A 26,979-nucleotide genomic window follows, 5' to 3' on the forward strand; every position below is an offset into this window, starting at 1 on the left:
TGCACATGCTCGGCTGACCACCTGGGGTATATACTCGTTATCTCTTCCTTCGCAGCTCCTCTGCTTTCCAATCTGAAATCATTCCTTTCGCATACATTTCATGTACTCATTAAAGACCGTTTGATGGGCAAGAAAAGACGCCAGACACTGTGCCGGCCGCATACTGATCGATGATGCCCTGCACACTGGCATACGTGCCAACTGTCAAGAACACGATACCAATCGCGATCAAAATCCAGTTCAAGATGTTGCCGGCGAGATCGGCAATCTTGTTGTGATGTCGGCCAACCGCCTGATCAGCTTTACGCATTCTGAAGTACGCAACACCCCAGAAGATGAAGCCAAACCAACTATCGAATAGAGATGACATCACGGAAAGAACTAAGAGAGAATATTAGCATCTGTTGGTACCAGTTTTTATCTCAGGGGACACTTACGAGAGTTGAAGAACGGGATGATCATGGCAATGATGAAAGCAAAAATCCAAGTGACTAGGAGAATACCACTCCAAGATCCCCAGCCAACAATAGTGTGGCTGTTCAGATGCTTCGAGTTGCGGAAAGCACGGAAGAACACGAAACGAGCCGAAACGGAAGCGTACAGACAACCGAGGAAGATGATGGTGGGGATCATGAACGAGAACGCAACCTTCTTGTACAGGTCTTCCAGCGATCCAAAGGCCGGTGCTGTCACATACTGGTTGCCAGTATAGTTGTATACAATGGCTCCGACAAGGCTGAAAACGATAATCTCGGCAATTGTGCACGCCCAAAGAGCCTTGGGGAAGTCACGAGGGTCTCGCATTTCCGCAATGAAACTTGGCAGGGTGATCTGGCCGATGAAGGTGTAGCTGATGTTGAGAAAGGCGGACATTCCGTTGACGAAAGTGGTTCCTTTGACTGGGATAGCGGTCACCAGAGGCTCGCCCAGCTTTGCCGGGTCGTATCCAAATGGATGAGCCTGAATGCCAGCAAAAATGGCAGCAAGCAACACGGAAATGAAGGTGAAGAAGGCCGAGGCTGTTCCAAGCTTGGCCATCATATCGAAAGTCCTGGGCAGTGAGCAAACCCAGCTGATGATGGCAACAACAGCTGAAAACATGACGGTTCGGCAACCACCAATATCGTCCGACTCGGTCATGGTGTTGAGGTACTTGGCTCCGATTAAGACATGGAGACCCTGGATAAAGGTGTTGTTAAGGATGAAGCACACGGCAGTTGCCCACCAAGCCCACTTCTTACCCCAAAACAGCATTTGGCCAATATCGCAAACATCGCGCATCTCTGGGTGACGCAGGCAAAATTCCCAGAGGACGAGACTGGTGTAAAGAACGATGAGAGCAATAACGATCGTGAGGATAATACCAGGCACCAAACCGAGGACACTATACGACCAAGGGAAACTCATGATAGCAAGGCAAATGTACTCGCTAAAGAGCAACCCAGCGGTCTTTTGCCATGAGCAAGTGCGGTATTGGATTGCCTCTCCTTGCTCTGCGGCCAATTGCTTGTTGAGAATAGCAGAGCTGGAGTCCTCTGAGTCGGAGAGATCACGTCTCACGAATTCGGGGAGATCAGCAATACGAGGACCGACGGTGACGCCTGCCCCACCAAATAGAGATGCCCATCGCGACGAGGGTGTTTGAACTTCAGATTGGCGACGCTCGGGGTCAGGACTTCGACTTCCGCTTCCAGAACCAACTGATACTTTTTCGGCCATCTTGATCTGTCGAAACACAATGCAAGTGCTTGTTGGGACAGTTAAATGGTGTTGTATGTGAGGTTGGGATACCGAGGTACCACCAAGTTAGCGATGATGATATCGCAATGAGATCAAAAGAAGAATAAGAGCCAGGCACAGAACACAAAAGGGCAAGTGCTGGATGGAGGTTGCAGAAAAGAATGGGAACCAGCCTGCATTTAAAAGGTCTGAGGAAAATCTCTCTTCTCAGACATTATCCCTACATTCTACAACAGGTTACGATGCCAACGATCCTTTCCAAGTTACCGTTGGCCACACACGCAAGGTTCAAGAGCCTGTTCCCTACCAGGGCGTGGGTGTTTACTGCTAGACTGAAATTGGGAGTGTTTAGTCGTCAGTCTCTTCAATTGCCCCTTCGGACGTCCTCCTTATCACTCCTCTTTGGTCCTCTTTTCTAGCAAAGCTTGCGCTAAGATGACATTGACTCTCAAAGTGCAACGCAACACACCACTCATGAAGGATCAAACGTTCCACACACCTCGGAGTGCAGCCAAATGTCTACTAATGTTAGATATGTGCAGACAAATAGCCGTCGTATATCCACACGGAACGGCGAACGGTGCCCCCACTCGGCCCACGCGATGTGCCGAATATCCGTACTAGGCCTGTCAATAACCCCGACGACCCAGACTGAAGCTGTACGTCAGCCAGTAAAGCCCAATTCGGTCACATCATCGTTCAAAACGCAAAACCTACCGGAGCCTCCGTCTGGTCGATCACTGATTTAAAACGTCTGCCTGGCAGGGGCTTCAGGTCTGAGCTATCCCCAGGATTTCAGGAAACATGAGATTTGCAATCGAAGTCGAGCTGGAACAATGAGAATACTCAGAGAGTTGCAGTGCTAGTCGAACAGAATTTTGTTCGTTCCACTGTTTCTATTATCCCGAATCGAAATCTCAGTTTTCTGCATTGCCCCTAGGAATTCCCAGGTTACTGACTGGGTCGGGTCATAGCTTCTTAGGCGCGGGTCTGAGCTCTGAGATCTGATGACAAGAAGACGTAGTTTTTACGTACTTGGACTTTGAAGAGGCAAAGTCAATTGCAGTAGCTCGATCTGCGAGTTGCCTTTGTTGTTGGTTCCAGAAGATAAGCTCACAAGCTTCATCCAAAGGATCGCACGCAATTCAAACAGAGACTGCGCAATAATCGACTATTGAACGAGGCGCTCGTCAGGTGGGTGATCATGCAGCTGCTGTCACTCATGATGAAAGCGAAGACATCTGATTCGGAACCAACGGTATGTAACTGAGGGACTGATCAGCGCTGTGATGCAAGCTCTTGCAGGATGCAGGGTTAGATGTTACTTCGGTCTCACTCATCTTTTCTGTAACAACCTTATCTTCTGGTGTTGGACGGCTGGTCCCTAGACTTTGGACCCTGGATGTGTCGTTCCCAAATGTTCGTCCCACTTGTTCACGGGGAGTTGATCAGAAATGATGCGATTTACTACGAAGAATACGTGATCATTGAGTTTAATGAATGCCGTAGCTTGGTGTGTCGGTCCCGACTAGGCCAACGAGACCCGAGAACTCGGAACATTTATGCCCATCAATGAAGGTAAGAGTGGTCCGTTCTTTTCAGCCCTGGTGTCACATCATTTGACCCTTGGAAGGCGACATTCAGGCTAGAAAAAAATAGCTTGCGGCTCGTCGGGATGTTCTCGAATTGTCCGATCATGCGATTGAGTGCTAATTCTTTCGTGTCATCACCTCTCATTCTCTTCCCCTGTCTGCAACGGGGAGCTCGGGGAGTTTTGTCCTGCTGCAAGAGGGCATGTCTGTGTGATTGTGGGCCTTTTAAGCTTATTACTTGAGAAGAATGTCGCGAGCGTCCGTGATGTCGTCTGATATCCACTTGCGACGAGGTTATTGCCAAGCTAGTGCCAAGGGCTGGGCGATCTCTGGGCGATCGAGTTCCAACCAATTGAACAACACATTTTTCAACTTCATGTCTTTACCAGACATCACATCTAATTCAGATTAATCTTATAGATTTTATTTAATTCTTTATTTTTAAGATTCTCTATAGTAATTCAGTTCAGCATATTACAACCTATAGCAGTTCTCTTCCTTTAGCTTAATCTAAGCTTCAGTCAGTTTCATTATAGTATAGACAGAGAGTACTATAGTTCCTAGATAACTTTTGCAGGTCCACCTAAGTGGAATACTGGCCCAGCGCATATTGCATACCATCACACATTCAAGATCAGTGCAAAAGGATACCATAGGTCAATATACCAAAAGGGTTCGGGCCCCGGACGGCCCTACATCCCTGTCGATCTATGGTTGCATTTTTATGTGTTGTCGGGTTTGTCGACGGATATGAAATCCTCGCTCTTCCTGCTGGGGTTTAACTCCTTTCGGGCGGTGCAGTTTGTCCTGACTGGTTACCCCAGCGCCTGCTGCACCCCTGCGCCTATTGCACGTCGTCGGTTTTTGTATTTTCAGTAGTCGTCGGGATTTGTCGTCGGGATTCGAATGCGGGGTTGTCGTCAAGTTAGTCGTCGGTTATTGTTGTTGAATCATCCCCTTTAACCACCCGACGAGAACAGTTTGACCTGACGGGTTCCGCCCGCGCCCCTGCTCCCCCGATGGGAGGGAGGGTAATTCTGACAGTATATATAGGATTGGCAGGTCGTAGCCCTCCTGGTGAGAGGAGTGGTGGTGGTGCGGTGAGGCTCTTGGTTGTGGTTGAGGAGGCATCGCAGGCTGGCGGGCGGGTGGCAGTGGGCCGTCGGCGACAGCATCTTGCACTGCGCCAGCGTGAAGCATTTCACTTCCCGTAAAACGCTGCGCCGTGATGATTCCCGAGTGTTTTGATGTTGTCGCGATACATCCCCGCCCTCAATTAATTCCCCTCAACGAGTTGAAGCCATCACCACCACATGTCATCACCACCAACATAGCCACATAGCCAGCACCACCAACAAACCATGACTTGCTGACAGAATACGCAATCATCTTCGCATCCGGAATGGAGGAATGATAATTACATGCACTTGCAATACATATAATTATCTGAGAGGCAGCACTAGCAAATGGATGTCTTTCAACACGACGCGACTCTTCTTATGCAGCAGCTGTACAAAACAGAGATTCGCGTCTTGCGTGGGAAAAGGCTCATCGCAATTGCTGTGAAATATACATAGCGCTTGCTATATCTATAGAAGACATTGACTTAATGCCTAAACAAAATGTGTCGTGATGTATCCAGCTACCAAACGATTGCATCAATGAGCCAAAAATTAATAATTGAGCGTGTTATTGGAATGGAAAGGAGCAAGGCAAGTTTTCAGAGTTTGCGAAATGAATCTGAGTTAGTTTCATGAAGGCAATGCAAGGCAAAAGGTTCATGACTGAATCAAAGCATAGGCAAAGTGTGAAAAATTCAAAATGTTGCATGCAAAAACACGAGTATTGTAGCACTGGCACTAATACGCAGCATCTTTGGAAGTAGCCAAAGCAACGATAAAAATTGTCGGGATGTCGAGATATCGAAATATCGAAATATCAAGAGAAAGTTCGGTCGGAATAACAGATATCGAAGAAATGTTGGATTTGACGCGGGGTGGAGGAGGGGTTGTGATGATGAAGGAGTAAGAATCACGAGATATGACACGACGTGGGGACAAGTCTTTGGCAACAGTGGAGATGGTTGGCCGTGTTTTCCAGGTTAGGAAATCGCGGATTTTAGTATGCCCGTAAGCCAAAGTCACGATGTGCTGGATGGAGTTGTGACAAAAAACAAACCATACCGAATATGATTTATCATGAACCTTATTTCCTTTATTTAGGATCCGTGATTCTCAGGGTCCTTTTTTTTTTTTAATCTCGTGATGGGTCCAGTAGAGTTCATCATGTTGTCTTGCTGACGAGCAGGCATGCAACTTTCAACGAGACTAGAAGGAGATGGCTTGGTCATCGGTGCAACGTATTTAATAGAGGGTTGCCTATTGATGCTGTCATCGTTCCTGACCCTTCCTTGCTGCATGTAGGTACTGATCTGCTTTCTTGTTTGGAAGATGTGCTGCAGGCCTATCAAGTCGATGTGACGCTATGCATCAACCAACCCAGTTCATTCCCGTCATCTCTACTTGGTCAATCAGTCCAAAATAGAAACCATAAACCTGTCTTTTTAATGATCTGAAACTTGGTTTACCATGCATTAGCATTATTTGGTGTTGTTTCGATCAGAGATAATTGAAGAGCTCGTCTTTTTCCGAGTGACACATGCCAATCGTCACCTAGAAAGCTTCTCCCCCGCCAACTTGTTTTAGCGGCCGAGTGACGCTGCGGCTGGCCTGAGCTTCTGGGTGAAATGATGTGATGGATGCCCTGCAACTGCGCTACAGTCAGTACCTTAGCTGCTACGCTGTTCTCTACCACGTGAAGATAGCGGAAGATAAGCAAAAATTGGCAGCTACTTTGATTAGCCACATTGCATCGCCGTGTGCGCAAGTCACACTCAAACATCCAGCAACAGCCGAGAACCACTGAGAGCTACGCTACGTACCGTGAATTTCAGACCACCTGCAGTCAACCGCCAACTTTTGGAACTGACCGTCTGTTGTCTTGTCGTGTCTTGTCAACCTCAACTTTACCCTGCTCGAGCTCTGTATCTTCCGTCCCGCCTGGACCCTCTCGCTAGTGAACCGGCCTTAAAATAATATCGCACGCACTTTCACAAGCCAGATCGAAACGAGCCTTATCGATGGGCAAAAACTCCCCTTGAGCAACTCCACACACCGGGCGAGATCTTTTTAGCTGTCACGATATCCTCCGCTATCGCCTGACCGCACCACTGCTGAACGCAACGAAAACGATCCCGATACCCTCCTCGGTGCGGCCTACGCCTGCCATCTCTTCGCTCCGATGTGGTGGCTATTCAAGGCGCTCTTCAGCTCCATTTTCCTGCTCAGCATCGTCCTCTCGATTCCCGTCGCCTTCGATGTCGGCGGTCGCGACAGTGGGCTGGCTTACAGTCTAGCCCTCTTCCTCTTCTACTTCATATACTCCAGCCTTGAGCTCTTGACGCCCGAAAAGTCACGCTCGCGGTATTTCCTCTCTGGGTTCCTACGATTGTCGCAATGGATCATCATTCCTACCCTTCTCATCTGGGCACTGGGCCAGTTTGCTGTTGACGCTGGCAACACAAACTGGGTGGAGCGAACAGTGGGTGGTTTGTTCAACTCCAAGAGCACAAGTTGGAGGGAATGGATGTTTGGCAGAGATGGTCTGATTGAGACTGTCACGCTGGGTGGGTGGGATAATGTGCTACGGTATTCGGGGCCCGTTTTCCAGCTTTTGGAGGGTTTCTGTACCTTGCTCGTTATCCAAGCCGCAGGACAACTTACCAGGTGGCTCGTCAACCGTGGAAGAAGTGATACTTGGCTGGTACGTTTCTTTGAAGAATTTTTGAGGCTATCACATGCTAACAATTTCGCAGATTGTCCTTCTGGTCCTCTCCAGCTCCATCATGGCCAGTGCCGTCTACTTCCTTTGGAGAGTCGCACAATTCCCTCAAATTGGCAACCTCGATGCCACCCTAATCGGCATCGCAATGACAACTGCCGTATTCCTGTGCGCTTTTGGTATCGGCAGTGGTCGCGGCAACCCTATCGAGTCATCGCTCCTCTTTGCCTACATCGTCCTCTGCATCTACCAAATCTTTACTGATTACCTACCGTCAGACAATGCAGACCAAACACAGGGCCTAGAGAACTCCGAATCCGACATTCCTCCTCTGCCACCTGTCATCATGGCATCTTACTCAACTTTCCTTCACATGCTGGGCTCATTGCCCTACGCCGTCCACTCATCCTTGGCCCTGCTATATGCGGCCTTCCAAACCATCACACCCTCAGTTATCATCTCCTTAACATACCGCTCGTTAGTATTCTACTGCGCTACACGGATCATCCCTTCAATTCGGGAATCTGGTGCGCGAGCTATGATGCAGGAGCCTGACTGGGAAGACGGAGAGACTGCCAGCAAACTTCTGGGATTCCTCAGCTGGTTCTCACCCTCAATCTTAATAGCTGTCTACACGAGTCTGCTCCTGCAACATTTTACCACCAGTGACGGCCCTGATGGTTGGACACTGAGAGGTGGCGATCCCGAAGGCAGCAACTGGCAATGGGCTAACATCGGACTGACCATGGTGTTGTACGGTGTTGAGCTCTACCTTGGCTCCGACGAGCACGACCACTGGAAGGTCGATTAAGCGTCACGCAACAAGATTACCCAAACATGGATGCCGAAACACACCCCTCGGCAGACTACTACAGACACATGCAAGTGCATTCTCGAACCACAGCCGGTTATAGAAGACACTTAGAAGGAGGAAACGCAACCTATTCCTTTTCTTCCTCTCTTCCCTTTTTATTTTCGAAACAACGCACATTTTTTCGCAGGCAGCATAAAGGAACTGGACTGGGCTGGGCTGGGAACAAGGCAAGTGGGCAAACGGATACCGCACAAGGCGTTGAGGAAAGGGCTGGGCAGTTTCTTTTTTTGGTTCTTTTTTGTCTTTTGTTTTCCTGCTTTTTCTAGCAGCATGGCGATGGATGTTGATGATGTTGGCTTATTTATCCATCTTTTTTAAATGTTAGTTTACGGTAATGAGGCAATCGCGACATTGCGTGAATTAATAACTATTTTGAACTGTTAAGATTGTGTTGTCGATGTGAATCTTGTGATATGGCGTGCATGGGTAGTGTCTTCATTAGACACATAGCAGACTTTAAAAATAAAGATGACTCGATTTATTCACATGCTTGTAATCTGTCTTCGGTTGTGATGGAAGTGGCGGGGAGGTTGACCATGTTGATTTTCAAACTGTTTTATCTACAACTTCTATCTACAAGACCACCACTGGGTTTGACAAGGCACATTTTTGCCTCAACGCCAACACAGCGCAGAATCTCATATCATGTCGAGCTTTGATTAAAGTAATAACTAGAAAAAATCCAATTTCAACATCATTGTATCTAATTTCTGTCTACTAGCTATGATAATGATGCAATCAGAAATATCGTGACAAACCAGCTCCGCTACCCTAGACCCACATGTCGATCTTCAACGACTGCCAGGTGTGATATCTATCAAGCGCAACTTGAGACTCAAACAAAACCACAATCTAAATTTCCATATTGCACAACCAAGATATAACAATGGCGGAAACATACGCAACAAAGGGCCTACCGGAGCCGCCCTCTATCTCCGTCAAGACGATCCCTATGGCGGGCTTGCTCGTCGACGTCTACGGTCTCGAAGAACTGCCTACCAATGTTCCAGTCTCATGTCTTTGGCTTCTTCACCCTAGAACCAGAACACGAGCAAGAATGCACGATATCGCTAAACGTACCATCTCAGCATATATGTCGCACGCTGGAGAAAACCCCAAGCGAGGCCTCATCGCTTTGACCTTTGACATGCCTAACCATGGAACCAGACTTGTCAGTGAAGAAGCGAACCATGCCTGGGATAAAGGCAATGCGACGCATGCTATTGACATGTTCGGTATGGTGAAAGGTGGCGTGTCTGATATGAGAGGCCTGATGGATCTTGTCTCTGGGTATTTGGGTCGTGAAGTTGACGCTCATGTTTGTTTGGGATGGAGTTTGGGTGGGCATAGTGCTTGGCAGGCTTTCTTTGGAGAGAAGAGGATTGATGCGGCTGTGGTGATTATTGGATGTCCTGATTTCCAGAGTAAGTTTGAGCTTCAAAAGCAGAGAAATAATCAAGCTAACGGGATGACAGGTCTTATGAGTGATCGTGCTGCGCAAGCGAATCTTGACTGCGGCGCTGACTTCATAGGAAGTAAATATTTCCCCAAGGATCTCATCGGAACCTGCTGTTCTCACGATCCCAAGACACTGCTCTTCGGTACTTCATCCATCCCATCTGGACCTCTATCGGATACCGAGCAGTCTCGTCTACGAAGTATTCTGGACGAGCGCATTAGAGGCAAGAAGTTGCTTCTCTGCTCAGGAGGAGACGATGCTCTAGTTCCATATGCGAATGCCAAGCCTTTCGTCACGATGCTGAAAGAGGCAGTTGGCGAGAAGGGTTGGTATCGTGATGGGGGCGTGGAGCTTGATGATAGAGTTTATGAGGGTATTGGACATAGGTTCAGTGCTAATATGGTGGAGGATGCTGTGCGGTTCTTGGTGAATGCTGTTGAGAAGGGACCACGAGGGAGGAGCCAGGCAAGAGAAGGAGAAAAGAGCGTTCTATAGAGATACAGCATGAATGTCTAGATTGTTGATGGGATAGAAACCATTAGAGCCGGATCGTCTACGAATTAACGACTTGACGCCTATTCATTCTACTTCTCACAAGCCAAATCACCATCGTCAAAACCCTCAGGGAAATGACCCTGCCATACACCCCAAGGATTCCTCTTAGCTCTCTTGCCAGCAAGAACCTCGCCTGTGCCATGCGGATCATCTTTCCACTCTCCCAAAGCCAACCCAACGCCCTTCATCGCATCTTCCTTGTCCTGGTCCTTTGATGCTGCTATCATCCCAGGTGGATCTATACCGATAAAGTTGACTCGCTCGAGGTCGAGTCCTATAGCTGAGCAATGCCCATCTACAAGCCGCTCCTTTTTAAAGCCGTGGCTGACGATGGTGATGTGCGTCGGCCAGGTTTTACAGCGAGAGTAGATTAGTGATCGAGCGAAGAGAATGTTGTGGTATGAGTCGAGAGCGCGCTCTTCTAACAATACAGCCTTTCGAGATTCTTCATCTGGTAGTAGGCCCCAGTAATCATTCGCAGCTGCGATGTTCATGTAACCAGCTGCCTCAGAGGTCTGTGTTTCTTTGCGTGTTGCAGCTCTAACAGCATGGTCAGTACGCCAGAACATGCGATGGTCGAAATACGCACCCCGAGAATACTAGCCATGACTTTGAAAACTTTGTTGATCGTGGATCAAACTGATAGGAAGTTTGAAAGCCAATTTCGTTATCTGAAAGCTCTTGTCTGGCACATTGGTCTTCGGAGAGGGCGGCCACCCCAGCTTTGATATGCTCAACGAAGGTTGGAGTCTCGCCACGTTGAAAATCAGCTATGAGCCATTCATTTTCGTCTTGGCCACTTGTTGGTCCACCGAGCCAAACTCCGTGGCAGCAGACGATGATCAGGTGCGTGTAATCTGTGGATGTCATGGTGGTGCGGATGAGTGACTGTTGAGTTGGGTAACGATAAACTATAATGATGGATTACCATGAGGGGATTCAGAAGCCGTGAGTTACGGTGAGGGTCTGATCATGTGATATACAAAGCAGGCCAGACAATTGCGTTGGTTAATATTAAATTCATGCTCACATCAAAGAAGTTTCATGGTAGATCAGGATGGGCAGTACCCTCAATTCTCCTATCGTACAGACTTGTCCCATACACTTTCTCCCCCAAAATCCTGACCCTTTCATCGTTCGCTTTGTATAATACAGCCAAGTTTTAGGTATCCAAAACATTCCAACCATCTCATAAGTCGTTCGAGTCTCATGAAACTCTCCTGCCACCAGCCATCTTGTCTTTTAAAGGGTCTGCACTGCCCTTTGTCGCTCTCCTTGCAGCTTCTCGGGTCGCCATTGCTCGCTCTTTCTCAGCCGCGGCAACCTCCTCAGTAAAAGTCTCCTTTCTGTCTTTCCACGTCATAACGGGCTTTCCCTTCTTCTTAGACTTAGACTTGGCAGCCTCCTCATCGACCTTGAAGGGGGACTGGGTTGGTGCTTTGGGCTTCTTGGGGTACCCAAAGATTTGGGTATGAGTCTTGTATTTCATGTGCGGGATAGCTTTGTACCCTCTTAATATAGTCATGGTTTCGCTGTGTTTCTCTTTGTGCTGGGCAACCTGAATCTTCAAATCGTCGATACGAGCTACTAGGTTCGCAACTGGACTTTCAGGTTCAGGGTCCTTCTCCTTTTGATCTAGCTCTTGCAAATCTTTCTTTAGAGCCTTGATGGTCTGTTCATAACTTCGTCGCTGGTTTGCATGGAACGCAACCTCGCTTTGAAGCGATCTCGTTCTTTTGGGAACTCTTCTCTTTAAGGGTCGGAGATATCCTCGCTCGCGTTTGTCGCGGAAGACTCGGCTTCGTTTGGGCGATAGTTCAAAGTGTCGTCTTGCTTCTTTGAACTCACGTTGCTCAGCCTTTGTGAGCTTTCCCTCCCTGGCGAGCTTAGTATATCGATATAATTGAGAACGTCCAGGTCTTCTGGTACCTAGCTCCCTTGTTCGGCGAATGCCCTTCAGCGATAATAGTTGTCGAATCAAATACAGACTTCCTGTCACAACGACAGGCCCGCCATTGGCCTTGTCACATGCCCAAGGCAGCGCGCTCGAAACATCGGGCTCTCCATCGTAGACTTGTTCGGGGGTTTGAAGAAAGGTCCTGGCGTGCTCGGTACCGTAGTTTGCGGGTGCTGGTTGAGGATCGTTGGGGCCTTGAGGAAACTCGACCATAGCAAAATTATCGTGGGGCTGAACGAGCTTTTCGATGATGGCTAGCAGAGGCTTATCCTTGCTGGCTGACATGCCCATAACCCAAGTCACTGGCTGCTCCGGAGTCCGTAAACGCTTGTTGACATGTTCGGCCAATGTTTCAATGCCCAACATGTTGTGAGCACCATCGACCAAGATATCTCGAGCTTCGACTCCAGATGCAGGCGGATCTACACGAACTGTTTCTAATCGACCAGGTAGGAAGGGACCCGTTGCCAACAGCTTGTCAAAATTGATTTGCTGCAACGGAAACAGCTGACGAAAGGCCATGGCTGCACACAAAAGGTTCTGTACTTGGTAACTCTCAAGCTGCCATTTTGAATTGTCGAGGGACATGAGTAAAGGTTCGCCTTTCCATGTGAGAATAATATCCGTGCCTATTGATCGGGCGTGCTCTCGGAGAACATGTATGACAGAGGGGAGGTTAGTGTGGTCAACGATACAGGGGACACCCTTTTTCATGATTCCGGCTTTGACTTTGGCGATATTTTCGATGGTGTTGCCGAGGTATTCTTGGTGATCAAGACCGATCTTGGAAATAACAGTAACGGCCTTGTGCTTCATGACATTGGTCGCATCGGTGGCACCGCCCATACCAACCTCGACAATACCGTAAGGAACGTGCATCTTGTTGAAAACTCGGAATGCCGTTGCCGTCTCGGCTTCGAATGGTGACAGGCCTTTTGGATCATCACCATGCTGTTTTGCCCAACCAGTGGCAATTCGGTCCCATTTCTCCTGGACATGCTGCATTTCCATCTCGTACATGCGTGGATTCACATAAAGGCCGTTTATGGTGACTCCATTATGCTTCTCTGGAAAAGCGGGTGATGTGAAGCTTCCGTAACCGAGACCAGCACCTTTGAACATGCCCGCTAGAAAGGTGCATATTGAGCCTTTGCCATTCGTTCCAGCAACATGGATACCCTTCCAATCTTGAATCTTGGGAACAACACGTTGGATGCGATCCAGACCCAGTCGAATATCTCTGTAACCTTCTGTTCTCTTTCCTTTCAAGACACGGTTGATGCGGTTAAGAGCGAACTTGATTTCTTGACTGGAAGACATATTGAACGTTCAAGTGAGACGGCATCTCACCAGAGCCCGGCGCTAGGGATCACTAATGCCGTTTGAGGCTCCTGAGATGCTGATCGAAGCTATCCCAGGGCGAGGTGATGAGATTGGGTGATGATTGAAAGCTGCGGATTATCATCGACGTCAAGACATGAATGAGTCTTGACTCCATAAGGCCATTAATTTTCACCGGGGGCAATTGATGCTGAAAGTAGTGGGGTATTTGGTCATTGAGCTCCAGCCACACGGTCCCGACTCCCGAACGCCGATAGAAGTGGTCTGATATGGCGCAGACTGTGGCGGTGCAACTGGTCTCCTAGCGATATCTCATGCTCGTGTTGATTGGCTGATCAAACACGACACACGTGAAGTCAACGCGCACGCGAAGCCGCTTTAGAGCCGCAATAGCTCTTGCTCTTCTAATTGGCTTTCCAGTTTTATTGCTCCCTCTATCCCTTGACCCCCCGCAACGCAACCCCCTTCGCCCACTGCCCACTCCGTTCTTTCATCCTCTCCACTGGTTAATTACCCGCTTTCACGCTTCACGCCTTCGTCTGGCTTTATCAACTTTATTGCGTATCCAGGCAACGACATCATCGCCGTTATATCGACGCGCATATTCCATCCATGAAAACGGTTTTGCAATCTTCGAAATATTCTTCTTAAACATTTTGATTTATTATTCGGCTTTTTTCGTCGGTCCCGTCATTCGCTTTCAAAATTTCCAACCATGGGCCTCCCGTAAGCGCATCCTTGTTTTTTAATGACCCCATCCAGTACCTTCATTGTCATTGCGCCGACGTAGTGATGCCCCGGTCAAACGATATCGTTGTCGTCGCTATCACCGTTGCTTCACTACATCAGCGCAACGGCTCGCTGCTGAACTTACGAATGCGAATGCGCTTAGCCGTTATTTAATATCGTCCGCTTTGTCCTTTGCATAATCGTCGCAGTAGTGAAGGCCTCATTCCGCCAAAACGTGCACTTGTTAACCTAGTATTGCAGATTATTTATTGCCCCCGTCGAGTCAGATATCCCTTCTAAGACTGCCGACAAGTGCAGTGCGACATCGCCACCCCGCTCCAGTATCCGTCGCACACGTATTGAACGCCGCGCCGCAGCCCTCCGCCGCATTTCCCTCCGCGAGCGCCTCGCAGACGGTTCACTACAACAATCCAGCTCTTTGACCGACCGAGATGGCCAGTCCGTACCATGGATTGAAGCTGGGTTCCCGCCTGACACTGACCCTACGACAAGGCCGTTGCGCGATGTGTTGAGAGACATGAACGCATCTGACGAGCCTAGAAGAGGCCGAATTGAAGAGCATCTACACTCCTTGTTTAGAGATAACACCAGTGCATCTGTACCTGGTCAAAATCCATATGCTCCTCCAAGTTACCAGAGGTTTCACTGGCCGGGATCTGTAATGGTGAGTTTATGAATTTGATACTCCCGGATATTAATTTCGAGTTGAAAATTGTGTTAACACTTAAACTAGACAAGGCCAGTGCCTCCCCGACCAGCTCCTGAGGACGACGAGGGTTCAAGGCTACCTCCAGTTTCGTTGCAGGTTGCGATGCGTGACCTTTCGGCTGACGGCTTTCGTCCGACGGTAGTACCGCAACCGCGACTGCGCAGTCGGTACGTCGATGGGCTTGGTGACCGTGAAAGGAGCATCAGTGCTGAGCCATGGGAAACTCTTCTGTCGACCTTGACCCCTGATCCTCAGCCTCCCAGCGCAGGGTCCTCATTTGCTTCGAACATTGCTTCTCAGAGCGCAGGCGTCATGGCTGGCAACTCTTTCCTTGCCCCTGACCTGACCCAGGATACAACAGTAGACCAGGCCTGTGAGTCTGGCTGTGAAGGCTCTGAGACAGAGGAGCATGATCATACTCAATCTGTATTGGATCGAATTCGACGACGTCGAGAGGAGATGCGACGCGTTCGCGTACGGGTGCCCGATTTTAGCATTGATGGCCCTGTCGATAGACGGGCTGATCGAGACAGGGGTGCAGTCGGTTCTGAACCAAGACTCCGAAGATCTCCAGATGGCCCAGCGACCAATAACTTGAGACGTGCCAGATCGATTCGAGATCGCACAAATCGAGATGGTATTCTACGATCGCGCCACGCCTGGGTGGGGCATCTATCCGTTGGCAATTCGGATGACGAACAACCCTCGGAACGAACGAGACATAACCAAGAGAGCCCTGTAACATCTGGAAGCACCACACATGCTGGAGAGGAAGATTGGATGAGCATGCAACATATTGTGCGAAGCCTGGCGCGACGCGAGGATATTCCCGATGAGTGGTGGGCTGGGGCTGGCCTCAGTCGAACGCTGCCTGGTGATGGGACGGAATAGAAGGAACTGGCGCAGTCAAATTTGTTTTCGGTCTTCAGCGGTATCTTGAAGAAATGGGCGCCTGTGTTACAGGACAAGCCCGAGGCGTTATACAGGAAAAGCGGAGCAGGATCGGAACTGATTACTTGTATTATAATTGTATGTTCGTTCATAGCTTGGCTCTACATAGAGCAGCGAGAAAGTCTAATGAGAGGCATGGTACACTACGCCATTATCTTCGAACTCTTGAGCGTGTAACCACGTGAATTGACTGATCGATCAATGAGTGCCAGGGCTATCTGAGGTGGCCAAGCTTGAGATCATATGTAGACTGGGCCGTTTCGTTCTCAGGTGGCTTGAAGAGCCTTGTCTTCGGGACGGCTACGTGCTGTTTAAAGAGTCATAAGTAAAGAATACGAGAACATAAGGTATCAGGCAAGATTATTTGATCTTTGATACGGCCCAACGGCCCAGCATGAGACGGGTGAAACCATCGAAGTCTATTATTCCCTTTGACCGGGATAAGTAAGGTTCTGTGAGTAAACACAACTTCAAGCACAACCGTACAATGCAGGTCAAGTCTAGATATATCTTGATTGGTTCCACTTTGTGCTCCTCGGGGGTATTTTTGTCCTAATGCCAAAAGTAGAGTGAACTTAACGTAACTAACTACCTTTCGCTTACTATGACCGATGCCATAAATCAACACATACCGCATTGGTGAATGTCTCAAACTTCGTTCGTGAATGGAGGGCGTGAGGCCCCGTCATGCCAGCGTCACGTAATGCGCGCTTTGCACCGAAATGAGATGCAATTTCAGTTTATGGTTCAGCTCACATCAGAACCAAGAAAACGGAACCCCCGTGCACGATAGATCGTCGGGCTGAGATACGATAACGTCTCTGCAGCCCTTGTTCACAAGACGATGAACTTAACTCAACTTAGCAGGCAGCAAGCCATTCATGGTAAAGTAGATCGGGAAAGCTTGGCGGCCTGACCTTGCTCTTTTTGTACCCGGGATCAGGATGAGACGCATTAGTGGCTCCCAAGACTCGAGCAGGGGAGATTCATAAGTTGTTGGTTGTTCCGCTTACAGGTGAGAAAGCGATCTTTGACACAAGCAGTAATTGAGGCGTCGGAGGAGCAGGCTGAAAGAGTAACCACCCGGATGTCTTGAGACTTTGGTTCATGAGCCAAGTTGGTAGCAGATGAGTTGTACTGAGGACATTCCTTTGAACTTGGCTAACGGTGAGGCGTTTCAGTCAGTGTCCATTGTTAGAATCACGGAGCATTCTCTTTTGAGACTGCTTAAGATTTATGTTACTTTTCTAAGGGAATTAGCAGACAAATGCCACTGAAATGCTGGTCTGTGTCTGAAAGCGTCGTCGTCTTGTCTTGTATTGGATGATATGAGCAAGCATGAACCGTTTCAAAGAAGGATATGCCTTGCAAGTTAGGTATTCCAAAACAACCTAAGCAAAATTTTCTCTTAGTCCCGAGTTCCAAAAATCGAGATTGACATCGTCATCGAGGTATGTACATGAACTTTCGTGGTGAAATAACCCAATACGCATGGATTGCTGTGATGTTGTTGCTGCTCAACTGTGAATGGACGATTGCACACGAGAGTGAGCTAGTGGGGGATTAGCCCTGCAAGCAGCCTTGTAAGCGTGGGCAGCCAGGGCGTTGAGAAGCGCTGGGATTGTATTCGCAGGCGGCACGGGCCCTCCGAGCATCCATAATCCCCCGCCGTCAGCAGCCGAACCACGATGTACAGTACCGGTAGGTACCCATAACCCCAGGCGTTGACATCCACTGGTTTTGGGTTGGACTGATACTGATACTGGTTAGGTCAGGTTGCGAGACAAGAAACAACACACCTTGAAAGCTCGAGTCCCCCAAGCGCGCATGATTGATTGGAGATCCGGTCCAAATTTCCGCCCAGTTGTTGCATGCAGCACAGCACAGCGCAGTGTGTGTGCGGTACAGCAGTGCACCTCTTCACCTTCACTTTTTTCTTTTTCTTCTTTTTTTTCCAACCCTTCCACTTTCCCTTCCCTTTCCCCAGCAACACGCATCCATTAATTCGCTTGCTGTTCGCTTTGTCCCTCCTTTAACCCTGTTAGCGATCCCACGAAACGAAACGAACGGGCTCCCTCGCTCCCCTCTCAATCACCGCTGACGAAGTCGACCCAGCTCTTTAGCGAGCCCGAATTGCACGCCCTACCTTGTCCCGGTTATCGACGACACCATCGGTCATATTCAAACTGCAAGAGCTCGATAGTCGAACCCGATTTCGTATGTAGGAACGAAGACCGCCCTGCGTCATTCCACTCCCTTGATTCGAACCTCGAAGGGAAATGACACCTTTGTCTGGGCCTAAACTTCGTCAATCCCCCGCCGCTTGCCTCTGCTATCCTCGAGGAAGCATAATTCAGCTGGTCACGAACGAAGTCGAGCATCGTTGAAGCTAGGGAGTTATTGAGATATGGTGCAGGAGCGGCAGTACCACGCCGCCAATGGCCGTCCAGTCATGGCCACCCGCGAGCGATCTATGCCTGGTACACCTTCACGGAAAGAGAAGATTCGGGAGAGCTCCGCCCTGCAAGACCCGGGTCTGAAGGACTATGTTCGTACTACCCTATGGCTGGCGCCTGGTTGAACGGTGAAGCGGCGCAAGACTTTTGCGAAAGTGATGCTAATGTTTACCTTTTCTGCTTATAGCGCTTAGGTGAATGTCTTGGAAAAGGCGCTTTTGGATCTGTGTACAAGGCTTTCAACTGGGGTAATGGTGAGGCGGTTGCGGTAAAGCAGATCAAGCTTGCAGATCTGCCCAAGAGTGAGTTGCGCATGATCGAGGTGGGTCGCCAACGAGCTATACATATTCCTGACTGTGCGATTCGAAGCTAACATGTGCGGGCGATGTTTAGAGTGAAATTGATCTTCTCAAGAACCTTCATGTAAGAATATTAGCCCAGTGACATCGAATGCGGAAGCTAACGATACTAGCATGACAATATCGTCAAGTATATCGGTTTTGTGAAATCGGTTGACGCTCTCAACATCATTCTTGAGTACGAGTCTGAACTACCTTTGGAAGTCTTGAAACTAATGGACTTAGATATTGTGAAAATGGTTCCCTGCACTCAATCTGCAAGGCCTACGGCAAGTTTCCTGAGAATCTGGTCGGGGTTTACATGACGCAGGTCCTACAGGGACTGCAATACCTTCACGACCAGGGTGTTATACACAGAGATATCAAAGGCGCCAATATTCTCACCACGAAGGATGGTACTGTCAAACTCGCGGATTTTGGAGTGTCAACCAGCACGCTTGCTGGCGGTCAAGATAAGGAGGCACAGGTTGTCGGCACGCCTTATTGGATGGCTCCCGAGATCATTCAGCTTTCTGGAGCGAGTTCTGCATCTGATATTTGGAGTGTCGGTTGCACGGTTATCGAACTTCTTCAGGGCAAGCCACCATATCACAATCTGGCTGCGATGCCTGCCTTATTCGCAATTGTCAACGACGATCACCCTCCACTGCCTGAAGGCATTTCCGCAGTGAGTACTATTCCGTTTCTTGGGCTTACCTTTACTGATTCCTTAGGCTGCTCGTGACTTCTTGATGCAATGTTTCCAGAAGGACCCTAACCTCCGTGTTACTGCCCGAAAACTACTTCGCCATGCTTGGATCACAGGATGTCGCCGACAGGAAGCCCCTGTAGCAAGGAAACCAGCCAATTTCAATGATGCCGTGGAGGAAGTCAAGCAGTGGAACAAGGCTCTCAAATCTTCAGAGCCCAACCTTCGATCATCGATGGGCTCTGAGACTGGACCTTCAACGAGGTTCCATGGTGGAACTCCTGCCAAGGGCGGTTTATACGCAAAACTTCGAGCTGGCGCGGGAGCTTTCAGTAAGCCTGAATTAGCCGGTAGGTCATATCGTGATACTAGTTCTGTCTCAAGTCTAAGTTCTCATGGTACCACAGACGATGACAACTGGGACGACGATTTTGCAACGGCTATTTCACCAAGCGCACTACAGCTACCCCATCTCAAGCCGCAGGACAACTTTGGCGGTCTATTATCGAGTGATCGCCTGAAAGCATTCGCCTCAATAAATGACGGAAGGAACGAAAGTAATACTTATGACGATGACTTCGAGGGAGAGTTGATGACCATAAAAGGGTTAGGTCAATGGCAAGACAGCAGCGATCTCCAGGAACAGACCATCAGACCAACTCCTAGGAAGGCAACCAGAGTCCCGGATCCCGTGAAAGCGCACACGCGAAACAAATCGAGTTCGAGCAAGGCCGTAGGTGGAGGCCGGACCAGATCACCTACGAAATCCAACCTCAATAATAAATTCGAGCTACCGTCAAGACCGGATCTTGCGTTTCGGGAGCACAGCGTGGAAGACTTCTCGGATCTCTTTGTGGATAGCGACAACGTTTTTACCCACAATCCGAATCAAGCTGTGAGAAGAGTAGGTTCATCAAGTCAAGATCTGGAGCAAGGACTTACCCAATTACAGAACTCACGACAGAGCGATGCGCCACAGCTATTTCACCCATCTGATCTTACATCGCTACCAAGGTCAACACATAACCCTGACTCCGGTAGCATAAAGAAGAAGTCATTATCACGACCCTCAGTTCTCCCTGATGCGCCGATGCGACGAACACGGTCATCGATAGAAATCCAGAAGTTCGCGGAAGATGACGACGAAGATTTTAGTGATGTTTTCGGCCCAGAATCATCAATAGCAGAGAAAGAGGAGAGCGAGAAGGGATCCGAAGATGGTGGTTTGATGCTCATGTCGCGCGTATCGAGCAGTTCTTGGTTAGGAGACGAAGAGGATGAATACGATCCATTTGCATCTATGGACCCAGGATGGGATGAGATGGACCTAGAGGCCAACATTGCCCGAGACCGACACGCCAGATTAGCAGAAAGAGTGGAGGATCTGGTGAGGTCTTTGAAAACGACAGAAGGCGACGATGCTCTGGCCGAGTTCTCAGAAGATTTGGTAAGTGCTGGCCTGATCATGTGGCAAGGAACAACACTAATATGTCGCAGCTTGCTTTACTTTGGGAAAACAACGAAGTCAAGAATCTGATCATCAGCGCTCACGGGCTGTTGCCTATCCTTGAGATTTTGGAGCCTTGTACTGTCAAGAGCAGACAATACATGATTCTGCAACTTCTCAAGGTCGTTAACGCAGTAAGTTTCCCTCCATCGGACATACTCGCAACTCGCTAACCCTACAGATTATTTTGGATGATGTGGAAATTCAGGAAAACTTGTGTTTCGTTGGCGGTATTCCTATTATCACCAAGTTTGCTGCACGCCAATATTCGGATGAGATTCGTCTTGAGGCAGCAGCTTTTGTTCGCCAGATGTATCAGACATCGACATTGACACTGCAGATGTTTGTATCTGCGGGTGGTCTGAACGTTCTGGTCGAATTTCTTGATGAGGACTATGATGTTACTCGAGACCTTGTTCTTATTGGGGTCAACGGTATCTGGAATGTCTTTGAGCTTCAGGGGCCAACCCCTAAGAACGATTTTTGCAGAATCTTCTCACGAAGCAAGATTCTATACCCATTGGCACTCGTCCTTCATCGAGTGCTCGACGAAGAGGGCGAGGACGAGCTTGGGGAGCTTGTAGAAGGTCGAATCGTCAACATTTTCTATCTCTTCAGTCAAGCAGAAAACTACGTCAAGGAGGTCGTTGCAGATCGGCAAGTACTGAAGAGTGTATTGAAGGATCTCCGGCGCATGACGCCAATCCACCAGATCACTATGTTGAAGTTCATCAAGAATCTTTCCATGCTCTCGACGACGATCGAGTCACTGCACTCAGCCGATGCCATCGAGTTCCTGATCGATCTTCTTAGCTACAGCATGAAGAAGGGCCAGACACACTTCCGTGAAATTTCTAACCAGGTCCTCAACACATTATTTAACCTTTGCCGCCTCAGCAAAGAGCGACAAGAGGATGCAGCCGTGGGTGGCATTATTCCTCTACTACTCAGAATTATGCAAACCGACCGCCCACCGAAGGAGTTCGCTCTTCCCATACTTTGTGACATGGCGCACTCGGGTTCCAAGGGTCGCAGATACTTATGGCAGAATAAGGGTCTCAACTTTTACGTATCATTACTCACAGATCAATATTGGCAGGTCACGGCGCTTGATGCTATTCTAGTCTGGTTGCAAGAGGAGACTGCCAACGTAGAGTCTCATCTTGCGGACGGTGGCTTTACAAGGGCTATTGTCAGTTGCTTCAGTACCAACAGAGTCAATTCCTTTGACTCCAACCTGTTGGAACCGCTGCTGAAGTTGTTACGCCTTAGTCCTTCGGTCGCCGCGTCGCTAGCGAAGCCTGAAATGTTTGCTGGTATCGCGCAACGGCTTGGTCACAAGAAGCCAGTTGTCCGACTTAACCTTCTCAGGCTCGTCAGAACTATTATGGATGCTTGCGATCCTGGAATAGGCAGCGGTGACGGGACAAGATCTCTCAACAGCTCTCAAGTGCGGTCTCTCATGGCTGCTATTCAAACTTTGGCAGAGAAGGATACGGCTGTCCTTGTACGAAACCTCGCATCGGAACTGGTCCGCTCAAATATCGACACAAGTGTGAGACCAAGCGAAGCTGCTGCCAGCGCTGTACCAAGCTCATCATCCGGAAGACGAGCCGGATCCCGTCGCAACAACAGTTATACGCCTCCTAGTTTACAGACGTCTGTGTCGGCGGGTCCGCAAACACCAACACACAGAAACCGTGCCAGTCTCGCAAACAACGCTTACGTCGAGGTAGCAGCCAGTCCACGCCGATCTGCCGCTATTGAACGAGAACGAGAAGGAATGATTTATCGGCCAAGGAGTAGGGACGGGCCAACTGGCATTCCCCGACGTATCAGCGGCGAGTTTGCTCCTGTCAAGAGCCGCCTGCCTCGTACATCGCTGGTTACATCAAGCAGCTCGAGAGCAGCAGCCGGGATCAGCGCCAACGGCAACAGCCCTGCACACAGCTCTCGAAGTGATATCAGCCATGCTCGTAGCGACAGCAGCTTGAGCAATAAGGAGAACGTAGGCCGCGCGCCGGGCAGCCGAGACGGAATCGGCAGTAGGGATAGCAGTAGCAGTTTGGCATCGCCCGGGTTGTCAGGAGTTCCGGAGCGTGCGGGTATAATCAAGAGACGGAGTCGGATGCCTGCAGAGCCTAAATGGCCATCATGAGGGAAACGAGTGGAATGCACGACATGATAGAGATGAGGGACGGCGATGTGAGGCTTTATGTCATAGACAAACATGATGGATAAAGACGCAGAAGGACTGCGATTACACGATGAACAAACACAAGACAAGACAAGACCGAAGACTATAAATGAAAGAACAAGCTCACGCAGCAATTCACTTTGTCAACTACACTCTTACCACCTGCTCATGCATGCGCCGTCTTCTTCTTCCCACAGCATAAACATTTAGCGGAACATAACAGCAAAAATACAACATAATAATACCAAAAAGAAGCAAAAAGAGAATCTGGAGGGCATTTGGGATTGCTCCCGCCAGGGCTTGAACCTGAGACCTTCGCATCACCGGATACTCGGATTGAAGTATTAGTACGACGCTCTAACCAACTGAGCTACGGAAGCCGTCCAGATGTGTTTGTTGAAGAACAGCTTTGGAAATTGCGAACTTGAGCTGACGCCGACGAGCAAGATGTAGAAAAAGAGTGCAGATGTAGTCTTTTGTGAAGAGAAGTGGTCTTGGTAGGCTCGCCGATGATGGTGTTAAACATACTTTGAGAGGGTAGCGTTGGTGAAGAATTGGACTTGGTACGAAAAACAGATAGATGGTGAACAAAGCAAACAGGAGAACTTGATTGGCGCAACTCATGATGTATCAAGGCAAAGACAGATGCAGACTAGAAGAACATTCGAGATATTGATACATACATATTCATCAAAGAAATCACAGTGGATAAACAGGTTTGGTGTGGCTTTCAAATTGTGATTGTGCCATTGTAAACTATCTATGAATCTGCCTATCTCTTACCAGTCCCACAAGGTCCATAACACCTCGGGCGATGACCGGCATTGGAGAAAAGACAACAAGAAATACCGTAACGAATGCAATGAAAGCAAATGTCAAATTTGCCGAAACACTATTCCCGCAGGAACGCCGGCCGTAAAACCACATCAGGGGCTGGCTCACTACCTCACAGAGGTTTTCAGTCCAGATTTGTTCCCCGGTGATGCTTCTCATCCTCATTGGTATAAAGATTCCTCATCAACCCCCCAAGTAAACCCATTCGTCCATCTAGGCTGACAAGATTATCCCCGGGCGATTCCCCCCAATGTCATGACGAAGTAGAAAAGTCTGAAGGAGAGACTGTGAAGCGAATTATAAACTTCTGTAATAGTAAAGTTCGCAAGATAAAAAGGAAAACGTGGTCATCCACCCCCCATATGATAACAACAAGACTCCGAAAGTAATCAGAAAAAGACTAAACGACAACCATCAAAATGCAGTCCCGCCAGTCCGAGCAGTCATGTGTACAGAATGAAAAGTCCGAGCGCATTAATCGTGACAGATAAGAATTTGAGCCGAAGCGTCACCTTTAAGAGGTGGAGTTCTTGGTGAACACTCGTCGGTGTGCCTTACGCTGGCTGTCAGAATCCTGTGCCTTGGCAGCTCGCAGAGCGCCGTTCTTGAACACATCGGCAAAAGAGTTACTCTCGCTCTCAATACTGTCGATGCTGTCAACGCTCTTGCGTGTCTTCTGGCGGGAGCTGGGGCGGTCGGAACCAATGGCACCCCAGCTTCCACTGGCAGATGTACGCGAGCTGGGGCATTCCATGTCGCCTGCGAGGCTTCCGGATCCGCTGCGGCCGGAGTCAGACTCGTTATCGGTAATAGGAGTCGATGATTCCTCGGCGGTCTCGGAAACGGGGCTCATGCTGCCGCAGGAGCTACCAGTGCCCTTGCGGCGCTCTAGACCAGCACGGACAAGGTTGGAGACAGCAGAACGACGAGTGCGAGCAGAGAAGTTCTTGCTTCCCTCATACTTGGCAGTAGGCTTTGCCTTAAGCTCATCCAGAGAAGGAGGGCCACGAGGTTGGCGAATGGGGTGCTCTCCGGCACGAGCTTGACCAGGTCCATATCCACCAGTCAAAGGGGTACCAGGGAAAGTGGAGGTCTTGGGGCCAGCAGACTTGGGAGCATCCGATGAAAGAGCAGCAGCAATAACGCTGTTAACGGGGGCAAGAGAATTGGCCTTCTTGTGTCCACGGCGGAAAGCGTTGGCCGAAGGTGGAGGCAGTGGAGCCACCTCAGTGGGAGACTCATAGCGCTTGGGAGGTGAGTTGCTGCGGAACGAGAAGGGCTGCGACTCGGCAGGAGGCGAGACCTGCACCGAGGGTGTGCCCTGGTTCTGTTGCTGCTGGAATCCACCGAATCCGGGGGTAGAGGGCTGCTCGTTGTAGAGCGATGAGGCCTGAACCTGCTGGGGCTGACTGTAGAAGTACTCCTGGGTCATGGGGTTGTAGCAGAGCTGCGATTGTCGCTGAGCCTGTTGCTGCTGCTGAGCCTGTTGTTGTTGATGCTGCTGCTGGCTGAGAAGGGCCTGGAGCTGAATCTGCTGCTGCATGTTTTGTAGTTGCTGCTGCTGCTCGAACAGAACGTGCTGCTGTTGCGCAAGCTGAGGGTTGCTGAGGTTGAGTTGCTGGAATCGCTGAGCGGCAGCCTGGACGGTCATGAGTTGTTGTTGCAGATGCTGCTGCTGCTGGGCTAGATACAGGTTGGTAGCCACGAGCTGGTTGTACAGGCCGGGGTCTTGCTCTTCCATGGAAAGTTCAGGAGGAGCCAAGATCTGATCAACAGTGTACTGCTGGCCTACCGACGAGTTGTAGTTGTTTTGGGTACCGTACTGGGGGTACGCCGTCTTAGGGGCATTGTAGGCCTTGTCCTGGCCCATGCCATAGGCATTTCCAGCCATGGAGTTCCGGGCGTACTGCTGCTGAGGACCGGTCGTGGGAGACTGAGGGCCGAACGAGGCAGCAGTAGCGGACTTGGGGGCCGTCCTAAGGCCAGCAAGAAGATGAGAGCGGCTGGTGCGCGGGGTGGGAACACCAGAATCCTTATCCTTAGGTTGGCTGATGACATCAACCGCGAGAGGCTTGGGGTTTTGACTGCCACGTCGGGCAGCTAGGCCGCCAGTGGGCATGGCGAGGCCGTTGGGAGCGAAGTTGGAAGACATTTTGAGCGAGACCGCCTGTGTCTGTTGCTCAAAGCGAGAATCGTAAATCTAAGATTTGAAAAATAATGGAAGGAGACAGAGAACGTGATACGACTAGCTCGTGCGTACAAGAAAGTAGCCGGTTGGATTAGAAAGTATGGTTTGCTGAAATCAAGCCGAACAAATTATGCGATGTGGGTATACCGATAAAATCGACAAAACGTTGGATTCCAGTTGGTAGTCGATACAGAACGTATGCCGATGAAGATGTTGCGTCGGGAGAGCCAAAATACGCAAATCCAAGAAGCTGCGAATGTCGAGAACCAAAGGAAAAGTCGAGAGAGAGACAGATGACAAGTTGTCAAAGATTAGAGAGTAGTCGGTGGAACAAACAGTTAATGATGAATGAAGGGCGATGCAGAGTGCGATCGACGAAAATTCGTTGAGAAAGGTCAGAAGCAAGCTTCAAAAAGCTTCAAGACTTCAGACCGTGGTCAGGTGACAAAACCTTAACCTCGTGAATGGTTTGATGTTGATTCACGCTCGAGTGATCAACACGAATTGTATGCGCGAGCACCAGCCGGCTTGTCTCTCCGAGACAACTTTAGTGAGACAGCGTCCTCCAAACGGTGCCTAGCCAGATGTGAATGGTCCAGGTATTACCTTCTATTGTAGCCTCCTCTTGAATTTTTTTTTGTTGAAATTTGATTCTTTTTCGATTATTCTGTGAGTGGAAAATCTGTTTCGCAGTCTTGGTTTGATGATGACGGAATGTCGAGATTGATTAAGCTGTTGATGGTAGATATCCGCAGACCGAAGGCGGAATAGGCGATAAGGCAAGAATCGACGAAAGAATAATACAGAGGATTAAAATTGGTTTTCAGGTATCACCAGTAGATGCGCCTTCCAGAAACCTCAAAGATTTGATTGATGATTGTTCCTTCACAAATTTCCGATTGTCGTGCGTGGGCTTTTTTTGTGGTGCGAAAGCGGGCAAGCGGGTTGGGCGGGCGAGAGCGAATGCGTATTGATGGAGAAA

The 26,979-nt window shown here is 49.3% G+C and overlaps 8 protein-coding genes and 1 non-coding gene across 9 annotated transcripts; 4 read left to right on the forward strand and 5 right to left on the reverse strand.

The window, feature by feature from the left end:
• Positions 1-92: 92 nt before the first annotated feature.
• On the reverse strand, positions 93-1,810 carry B0J16DRAFT_84719 (transmembrane amino acid transporter protein-domain-containing protein). The gene is made up of 2 exons (XM_046134567.1): positions 438-1,810; positions 93-381 (listed from the first exon to the last, which is right to left on the reverse strand). The coding sequence occupies exons 1-2, from the start codon at positions 1,717-1,719 to the stop codon at positions 110-112; spliced, it is 1,554 nt and encodes a 517-aa protein (XP_045987642.1). The 5' UTR covers positions 1,720-1,810; the 3' UTR covers positions 93-109.
• A 4,623-nt stretch (positions 1,811-6,433) lies between these two features.
• On the forward strand, positions 6,434-8,198 carry B0J16DRAFT_84777 (ICE2-domain-containing protein). Its single transcript, XM_046134568.1, has 2 exons — positions 6,434-7,154; positions 7,207-8,198. The coding sequence occupies exons 1-2, from the start codon at positions 6,633-6,635 to the stop codon at positions 7,981-7,983; spliced, it is 1,299 nt and encodes a 432-aa protein (XP_045987643.1). The 5' UTR covers positions 6,434-6,632; the 3' UTR covers positions 7,984-8,198.
• Positions 8,199-8,880: 682 nt separating this feature from the next.
• Positions 8,881-10,045, forward strand: B0J16DRAFT_84792 (uncharacterized protein). Its single transcript, XM_046134569.1, has 2 exons — positions 8,881-9,470; positions 9,522-10,045. Exons 1-2 carry the CDS (start codon positions 8,933-8,935, stop codon positions 9,998-10,000), a joined length of 1,017 nt encoding a protein of 338 aa, XP_045987644.1. The 5' UTR covers positions 8,881-8,932; the 3' UTR covers positions 10,001-10,045.
• B0J16DRAFT_84795 (uncharacterized protein) lies at positions 10,045-10,968 on the reverse strand. The gene is made up of 2 exons (XM_046134570.1): positions 10,650-10,968; positions 10,045-10,600 (listed from the first exon to the last, which is right to left on the reverse strand). The coding sequence occupies exons 1-2, from the start codon at positions 10,928-10,930 to the stop codon at positions 10,090-10,092; spliced, it is 792 nt and encodes a 263-aa protein (XP_045987645.1). The 5' UTR covers positions 10,931-10,968; the 3' UTR covers positions 10,045-10,089.
• Positions 10,969-11,063: 95 nt separating this feature from the next.
• On the reverse strand, positions 11,064-13,531 carry B0J16DRAFT_335910 (Mur ligase). The gene has a single exon (XM_046127136.1). It carries the CDS (start codon positions 13,335-13,337, stop codon positions 11,268-11,270), a length of 2,070 nt encoding a protein of 689 aa, XP_045987646.1. The 5' UTR covers positions 13,338-13,531; the 3' UTR covers positions 11,064-11,267.
• Positions 13,532-13,819: 288 nt separating this feature from the next.
• B0J16DRAFT_335912 (uncharacterized protein) lies at positions 13,820-15,939 on the forward strand. The gene is made up of 3 exons (XM_046127137.1): positions 13,820-14,084; positions 14,349-14,772; positions 14,842-15,939. Exons 1-3 carry the CDS (start codon positions 14,074-14,076, stop codon positions 15,706-15,708), a joined length of 1,302 nt encoding a protein of 433 aa, XP_045987647.1. The 5' UTR covers positions 13,820-14,073; the 3' UTR covers positions 15,709-15,939.
• Positions 15,940-18,175: 2,236 nt separating this feature from the next.
• On the forward strand, positions 18,176-22,936 carry B0J16DRAFT_262195 (uncharacterized protein; the record flags this gene model as incomplete). Its single annotated transcript, XM_046123300.1, has 9 exons — positions 18,176-18,344; positions 18,419-18,526; positions 18,620-18,647; positions 18,788-19,250; positions 19,297-19,603; positions 19,679-20,175; positions 20,224-20,718; positions 20,769-20,912; positions 20,960-22,936. 9 exons carry the CDS (start codon positions 18,176-18,178, stop codon positions 22,934-22,936), a joined length of 4,188 nt encoding a protein of 1,395 aa, XP_045987648.1.
• A 324-nt stretch (positions 22,937-23,260) lies between these two features.
• B0J16DRAFT_t81 lies at positions 23,261-23,355 on the reverse strand. The gene has a single exon. It is a non-coding gene; the product is annotated as a tRNA-Ile (tRNA).
• Positions 23,356-24,177: 822 nt separating this feature from the next.
• Positions 24,178-26,421, reverse strand: B0J16DRAFT_84856 (uncharacterized protein). The gene has a single exon (XM_046134571.1). It carries the CDS (start codon positions 25,959-25,961, stop codon positions 24,324-24,326), a length of 1,638 nt encoding a protein of 545 aa, XP_045987649.1. The 5' UTR covers positions 25,962-26,421; the 3' UTR covers positions 24,178-24,323.
• Between the last annotated feature and the right edge of the window lie 558 nt (positions 26,422-26,979).

Source organism: Fusarium flagelliforme, assembly GCF_020744385.1.
Source record: "Fusarium flagelliforme strain FIESC 12 MPI-CAGE-AA-0113 chromosome Unknown B0J16scaffold_2, whole genome shotgun sequence".
Taxonomy (NCBI): Eukaryota; Fungi; Ascomycota; class Sordariomycetes; order Hypocreales; family Nectriaceae; genus Fusarium; species Fusarium flagelliforme.

Coding starts and splice junctions, on each gene's coding strand:
- B0J16DRAFT_84719 (XM_046134567.1), bottom strand. CDS start 1,719: ATGGCCGAAAAAGTATCAGTTGGTTCTGGAAGCGGAAGTCGAAGTCCT. Junction 382..437: donor CATCCCGTTCTTCAACTCTC/GTAAGTGTCCCC, acceptor ATTCTCTCTTAG/TTCTTTCCGTGATGTCATCT.
- B0J16DRAFT_84777 (XM_046134568.1), top strand. CDS start 6,633: ATGTGGTGGCTATTCAAGGCGCTCTTCAGCTCCATTTTCCTGCTCAGC. Junction 7,155..7,206: donor GAAGAAGTGATACTTGGCTG/GTACGTTTCTTT, acceptor ACAATTTCGCAG/ATTGTCCTTCTGGTCCTCTC.
- B0J16DRAFT_84792 (XM_046134569.1), top strand. CDS start 8,933: ATGGCGGAAACATACGCAACAAAGGGCCTACCGGAGCCGCCCTCTATC. Junction 9,471..9,521: donor TGGATGTCCTGATTTCCAGA/GTAAGTTTGAGC, acceptor ACGGGATGACAG/GTCTTATGAGTGATCGTGCT.
- B0J16DRAFT_84795 (XM_046134570.1), bottom strand. CDS start 10,930: ATGACATCCACAGATTACACGCACCTGATCATCGTCTGCTGCCACGGA. Junction 10,601..10,649: donor TCATGGCTAGTATTCTCGGG/GTGCGTATTTCG, acceptor CCATGCTGTTAG/AGCTGCAACACGCAAAGAAA.
- B0J16DRAFT_335910 (XM_046127136.1), bottom strand. CDS start 13,337: ATGTCTTCCAGTCAAGAAATCAAGTTCGCTCTTAACCGCATCAACCGT.
- B0J16DRAFT_335912 (XM_046127137.1), top strand. Junction 14,773..14,841: donor ACTGGCCGGGATCTGTAATG/GTGAGTTTATGA, acceptor CACTTAAACTAG/ACAAGGCCAGTGCCTCCCCG.
- B0J16DRAFT_84856 (XM_046134571.1), bottom strand. CDS start 25,961: ATGTCTTCCAACTTCGCTCCCAACGGCCTCGCCATGCCCACTGGCGGC.